Source organism: Aptenodytes forsteri, unplaced genomic scaffold, assembly GCF_000699145.1.
Source record: "Aptenodytes forsteri isolate BGI_AS27 unplaced genomic scaffold, ASM69914v1 Scaffold57, whole genome shotgun sequence".
Lineage (NCBI taxonomy): Eukaryota > Metazoa > Chordata > Aves > Sphenisciformes > Spheniscidae > Aptenodytes > Aptenodytes forsteri.
Window position 1 is genome coordinate 2,670,260 of NW_008796220.1, and position 7,331 is coordinate 2,677,590.

General features: G+C 38.5%; 1 protein-coding gene across 1 annotated transcript; it reads left to right on the top strand.

Moving 5' to 3' along the window:
* Positions 1-832: 832 nt before the first annotated feature.
* On the top strand, positions 833-6,420 carry CRISP2 (cysteine rich secretory protein 2). The gene is made up of 7 exons (XM_019474555.1): positions 833-844; positions 2,052-2,129; positions 3,387-3,477; positions 4,022-4,167; positions 4,738-4,832; positions 5,542-5,630; positions 6,293-6,420. Exons 1-7 carry the CDS (start codon positions 833-835, stop codon positions 6,418-6,420), a joined length of 639 nt encoding a protein of 212 aa, XP_019330100.1.
* The last annotated feature ends 911 nt before the right edge of the window (positions 6,421-7,331 follow it).

Here is a 7,331-nt window from a genome sequence, read left to right on the forward strand (position 1 = left end):
AGTGAGCGAGTGGCTGGGTGGTGCTCAGTTGCCGGCTGGGGTTAAACCACAACAATTAGGTATCAACTAAAATAATCTCCTGTGTGGCAGGCTTGACTTTGCAACAGTTGTGTGTTTTGCTTACATACCACGTTACACCACAAACTTTCTGCAACAGAGATTAATGGATTTTGGGTTTTGTTTTTTGTTTTTTCTCTGTAGAAATGGATCTACTAACTGCAATCATTTTCATGGCTGCTTTGTTACACCAATCTGATGGACAGGTAGGAGCATTCATCTATTCAAAAGAGCTGTATCTGAGCACATTGTATAGATATCTGACGTGGCATAGCCTGGTCTAGTGATCTCCAGAGCTTTACAATTCAGGGTTGAAATTATTGTTAACATGTTAACATAAGACAATGAAGATGAACTCTCTTTTTTCACAGATTTTTGTATTAAAATATTTCTTCTGCCTGTCAAAATATTCTCTTCACAAGCATAATTTTAATAATACATTTTCCCAAAAAATATGAACTGAAACTATTCTAAAATAGTTTATCTAAGTATCAGAAATCTAATCTTCACCTCTCCTTAGAGAGGATTAATGTTGTAAGATGTAGATATCTGCTACAAAGGCACTTGAATGTGAGCTATTTATCAAGATCTGCTTATTAATGAATGAAAAGAAGTAAGTACTTCAGGGATGCCAATCATCTTTCTTCAATAAATCTCAGGTGAACTATGTCCTAAGTTGCTTGTTTCCTTTACCTGAGTATAGCAGCAGCCTAAATTAACTGCCTGAGATGTTATTTCTACCACTGTAAATGTCTTAATTTAAATAAGATGTATGATGCCTCTTGAGGTAGGTTCAGTTGCCCAAATAGAAGTGTCTTAGTGCAGGTTGAGACCCTCCAGAGCATCTAAGCCATTCATGGGTGACTATACAGACAGCTATACCTTTCTGGAGCAACAGTCTGAGACTAAGTAGGGCTCTCTGGGCATTTCAAATGGCATTAGGTGCTATTTTAAGCCACTGACTACAGCTTTCAAAACCTAGAATTGAGCTCTGAAGGCAAAGCAGTGTGATTCATTCATACTACTCGGACATTTCAGAATTCAGTCTCTCTCATTTTATGCTTTTCTCATTGACCATAAAGGCAAACTGAGATGACTTTTAGATATTTATATCTATGGTATAGATATCTAAAATTAAATAAGATGAATCAGTGCCTAGAAAAGAGACCATCACACCAACAGTGGAACTCATCTCACTGACTTAAACATCAAAGTATTAGTTGTCCAGATCTCTGCCAGCCTCTCTCTACAAACAAAGGAAGGAGAAAGAGGTACTTGTAAAGAATGGTTCTTCCAGTCCTAAAAAGGAGTTCAGATTTTGTGGGATGAGCTACCTCTGCCCTCTCCAGTAATGACAAAGAGAGTGCAGGTGTCTAGCTTAGACTGAGATGTCTCATTTTTAGATATTAAATGGAAAGAATCCTTTCCTGAAGGATATTTTAGTCTGAAAACTCCAACGTAAACGTTGCAACTCTTTTTCTCTGCAAGGATTCATGACCTGACATCACGATGTAAGAGACAATTAAATCATTCCTGACCTTAGGTATTTCAGAAGATGGTCTGCAAACAGTCCTAAGTTTTGATCCAGCTTCACACACTTCCGAAGCTTACAAGTGACAAGAGCTAGGGACTTTTTTAGTGCACACAAGAGGTCAAAGCCAGTCTTGAGATTTGGTTCCAGAGCTAAGCTTTCTCATGTTTGATGTGGAGACATCTAAAGGTAGAATTCCTATCTACAGATTTCATTTAGGGACACGTCTCCTAATGAAAAGTGCAGTTCAAATCAAGGAAGGAAGAAAAAAAACCCAGCAATTATAAGAGTAGAAGAACCAATAAAGGAAAATTGGGAATTTCCAAGCTTTACTTTGACAAGCAGCTCATAATTTATCTTGTTTATTAAACGTCTGATAACTGGAACCTTCATTGTTATTGTTTTCCAGGGTTTTCAGTATAAACAAATGGTCATTTTCTCCTTTCCTCATTTTCATTTTCAGAACCAAAAAGAGATCCTTGAGCAACACAATGAAATACGGAGATCCGTAATTCCCACAGCCAGGAACATGCTGAAGATGGTAAGCTATGCATTGCAACTAGCCTGCTTTCCACATCATTAGCAGAAGATTGTAGCCTTCTAAACAACCCACACTCAGTGAAGACAGAGGGCAGGAAAGGTGCTCTGGGATTGAGACGAAGAAATCAGAATTTTATCCCTTTTTTTCTACAGGCTTCATGCTTAACTTTGCACACCTCGATGCTGCAAGCACTTGTAAAATCATTGCAAAAGTCTCAGGATGAGCCACAAGCATTATTCGAAACCTCTCTCCTAACCAACATGCCTTAGTTTCTCCACTTAGCAAAACTCGGTTAAACAACATCGGAAATGTTCCATGCCTAGGGTTAATTGTCTACAGGAGTTACAAACACAGGGGCTTGCCCCAACTGCATCTATTTATTGCTGTCAAACCTACGTTAACCCAGTCTGCACAGTGGATCACAAGTTCTTGCCTTATGTCTGCTCATTGCAATAGACAGTGACTGCAATACTTTCACTTTTCAGGGAAAGTATTTAAACCAGGGATAAGGTACAAAATGCAGTGATGGCTCTCGGGTTATGGATAACACTCTTTAGTCTGTGGGATAAGCACCTCCCTTAGAAAAAGAGAAACACATGTCCTGGATGAAGGAAAGTGTGTGTAAAGCAAAGGTGGAGCAGGAGCACCAGCAGCAACATGTTTCTGAATCGCACACTGTCAGGAGGGCAAAAAAGGCCTAGGTCCACCTAGCCATTTGCCCTCAGCGGAACCTGCTTTGCCCATCACTTCTCCCATCCCCGTCACCCCTGATATTCTTTGTTATCCCCATCCCATGGGCAGATGAGCTCATCAGTGCTTTACGATTAAGTCTGCGCGGTAAGACTTGCGAACATTCCCCAGGTTCAGAGTCCAGCTGGTGTCTGTCGCTACATCTCAGCTGCACCTGGGCTGAAAATCAGTTTTATACCATTTAGTGCACTGCGCCCTGCAAAGTTAACTCAGACACAAAGCCAAAAGAAAGCAACAGTGTGTTATAAAATTCCTATTAATCAGGACTCCCTGGAGATCAGGACTGTGTGCTACTGTGCAAAATAACCTGCCCTGCAACCTTTAAGAGCTGAAGAAATGTGGCACCCATGCCCCAGTAGTGTAAACTGGCGCAACTCCTCTGCTTTCTGTTGAGGACCACGGGAGCATTCAGTGCACAACACCCAAGTCGCTCCCCATTTTTTTTTCTTCTCATGGACTGCACTAACCTATCTGTGACCTGGATACTTCTTCCTTTGTGTCTTTCAGGTGTGGAGTGAGAAAGCTGCCGAAAGTGCTCAGAAATGGGCAGATAAGTGTGAGATGAAAATCAGTCCAGAAGATCAGAGAGTCATTGATGGTACATGACAAATATGGAGCATAAGCTGATGGGTTAATGACAATTTGCAGATGACCCCTGTGCCTGCGAACTAGAAATAAGGATAACTTTTAATCTGTTGTAGCATATATTTTTTAGGATTATTAAACACAAAACCATCACCTTTGTCAGATAAATACCCTGAAAGACAAATTGTTGGAACTTGAGAGAGAGGGATGCTATGTACTTGCCCTATATTTGTACCTTTCTTGAAGTGTCCACTTTTGGCTCCTGCTGGAGATAAGACAGCGCAATAGATGACTGTTGGTATGACTAAGTACAGACATTTTTGTGTAACATTTTGTAATCAAATAAGTATCTGTGACTGAAAGCTCACCAAAATCAGAGTTACATTTCCTGCAGCTTTCATAGGATCAGGTGTACTGTCCTCTTCTTCAAATCACAGGACAAATAGGTTGGCATCATAGAGGGTTTTTTAGGATGTAGCTACAACCCCTCTGTCCTACCTCCCACCCGACAGCTTGCTTCTCTCCTAAGTAATAACATAGACTTACTTCCACTTCAGGTGTCACCTGCGGTGAGAATGTATTACTGTCATCTAACCCAAGAACGTGGGCTGAAGCAATTCAAGTCTGGCACAGTCAGTCCTCCAATTTCAAGTATGGACTTGGAGCAACCGCGAAAAATGTCATTATCGAGAGCTATACTCAGGTATGAGATCTGAAACAAACTGCAGTGATATGCTAGAATTACAGGAGGACACTTAAGAGAGCTGGGAGATATTTATAATCAGAAAAAAAATATCACTGTCATCAAACCATTATCATTCACACTCTGATCCAAAGATGAATGACAAAGGAAAACTCTTTTTCATCTAATTCTGAGGCAATGGAACCAGTATTTTGGAAGAGCTGTCCAGAAGAGAAATATTATTTTGTAGAAAAAAAAGTAAATACCTTTAATTTAGAAATAAATATTTTCTATATAGGGATTGAAATACCTGATTAAGAAATGTAAAAGCAAAATATCTATGATGAAAATATTTGAACTTAAACTTTAGTGTCCTGCCAGAAACTGTGTTCAAAAACATTTGGAAACTGGAGAACATGGTTAACTCATTTTTCTATTTATTCTTTCTGACAGCTAAACTGTAAACTTAAAAGCTAAATAGGCAAAATGAAACAAAAAATTATCTTCTGGTTCTGTTATTTTGTGAGCTCTTTGATGGGAATTCAATAAAACATGACTGTGAAATGATGTGTTTATTTTTTTATTCCACAGCTAGTCTGGTACAACAGTTACCAGATTGGATGTGCAGTTGCCTACTGTCCCAGGAACCAGTTCAAATACTTTTATGTTTGCCAATACTGTCCTCCGTACGTACTGCCTTTTTACTCATTTAAGATGCGATAATTATGGATATGTTTTCAAAAACTCCTGTGGTCCATTGGTCAGGTGTAGGATCGAATGATTACAGTTTATTTTAACCATTTACAATTTTGAAAATACCGATGTGAATTGTGGGTTTAACATCAGGTTAAATAGTAATATTTATTTTATTTCACATTGAAACAGATATTAGGGAAATTTTAGCATATGAACAAAGAAAGGTCTATCTCTGCAGAATCAGGCATCATGCACAAATCATCCTATAACTTTGACCACAAACAAGAAAGTCAGATGCAAAGTGAAAGCCAACAGCAAATGAATATTCACAGAAGTAAAGAGCACATCTGAAACAGCTGCATGTCAGAAGGCATCTGCTGAGGTTATAAGCCACAGTCACTTGAAAGCCATTAGAAAAGCAGAACTAGAAAGCACATAAGATTTTTTTTTAACTGATAATGCTGTACAAATGCAAATAATCAATTAATTTTCTTTCTCTAAACCTTATTGTCTCTCTTATTTAAAATCAAAGTTATTGTATTCTATGAATATCTGAAACTAAAACATGATTGTCTATGAAAATAATTTTATCCAAAAACTTCTGGATGCCTTTCATTGCGATAAATGACATTAACTCCTGTTACTGTCTCAGAGCTGCACTTTGATCTTGTTTTGTGTTGTATTTCTTTCAAATTTCAGAGGAAATATTGCAACGCAAATAGCTACACCTTACAAAAGCGGACCAAAATGTGCAGACTGTCCCGACCACTGTGACAGAGGGCTTTGCAGTAAGTGAATGTATTCTCCTCCTTACAACAAACGTTGAATTACCTCAGATAATAATAATGTTCCTTTGTAGCATTTTACTTTTGCATGGTTACTTCTTGCTAATCTGGATGAAAGATCTTAGAACTGCCCCTTTCATTTCCCCCCAGAAATAACAGTGGTTAAATATCCCACCAGAACAGGCACAATCCTGAGCAGGGGGCTTGGACCAGATGACCTCCAGAGGTCCCTTCCAACCTCAACCAATCTGTGATAGCGGGTAAATTGTGTTGCTGTCGAGCAATAGGTGCATTATCACACCATCAATCTGCTGCTGCCCTCTTCTGGAAAGCTCAAGACAAAATGTCTTGATGTACATCTATATCTAAGGGCACGAACAGATTGTCCGGCTTCACCCATCCGTATGTACGTGAAGATCTGCACAGGCCCCTGGGTTCTGCAGACTTCCATGTGGAGCAAGTCAAAGCGTACAAATAGATAGGAACTGTAAGATACCACCTTTCTGCCTGCATTCCCTTTTCTAGAATATTCAAGAAATTTTAACAGCAGAGCAAAAGTACAAAGACTTGAAAATTTGGAATTTTTGGAAAATGCAGAAGTATCAGACCAGGACTTGGTTTTCAATTAATATTTCATGCTTTTGTTTCTATCTCTTGTATTTTAGCCAATCCTTGCAAGTATCAAGACCTCTTTATAAACTGCAAAAATCTGAAAATCTTGTTTAGCTGTAACCATGCACTGGTGAAGGAGAAGTGTCCTGCTACCTGTCAATGCACCACTCAAATCATATAATGTCCTGGCGGATGTCATTATAGCTGCTGTGAGACTTGCTTATTAAGAAAGAGTAGAACTCACTGTGAAGTGTATTCACTCTCAGTGCATCAGCTCAGATTGGTCTATAGGTACCATTTTTTTCTGAAATCTCACCATTACTTCAGTCCTAAGTAAGTCTAGTAGCTCAAAATAACATCTGATGTTATTTTAGACTTTGTAGAAATCATGCTTGAGCTACTAATGTGTTACTTTGTGGTTTTGCTTGCAGTCCACTGATTCCTTTCTTTTTAATGGGAAACACTTTCAAAACACTTTGGGTTTTTTGCAAAATATGTTAAATGCCACTTAACTTCCTTCTGTTACCTTTTCTTTGATTATCAATGGAATGTATTCCTGCTAAATAAATACATGATTTACCACCAGTTCACAAACAGAGCTTTTCATTCAAGTTATTTATCATTCAATTTTTTTCATTTGGGAAATTCCTTATGGATATTTCAAGGCTCTTTGATACTTCATGTAAGTGGGGATGAGACAGGAAAAGAAAGACAAAGCAAAAAGTGATGCATTTTTTTGTACGGCCAAAATAAGAGGCACATGTTGAATCTGCCAACTTTTACTCTGTGGCCTAAACATAAAGCTTCTGATACATCTGTGTATGCAGGTGATAAATGATAATTTTTTTTCATATGGCACCAGCAGTAGAGAAATATAAAGTTTTTTAAATACAAAGAAAGAGGTGTGTATATATATCCCTTTCCATCCTCTCTATGAGTAAGTCCCACACTTAGAGTCATAGAATCATAGAATCATAGAATCATTAAGGTTGGAAAAGACCTCTAAGATCATCGAGTCCAACCGTCAACCCAACACCACCATGCCCACTAAACCATGTCCCTAAGTGCCTCATCTACTCGTCTTTTAAATAC

Excerpts from the sequence above, each read along its gene's own strand:
- CRISP2 (XM_019474555.1), top strand. Across the intron at positions 2,130-3,386 it reads CCAGGAACATGCTGAAGATG|GTGTGGAGTGAGAAAGCTGC; the intron begins GTAAGCTATGCA and ends TGTGTCTTTCAG. Across the intron at positions 3,478-4,021 it reads AGATCAGAGAGTCATTGATG|GTGTCACCTGCGGTGAGAAT; the intron begins GTACATGACAAA and ends CTTCCACTTCAG.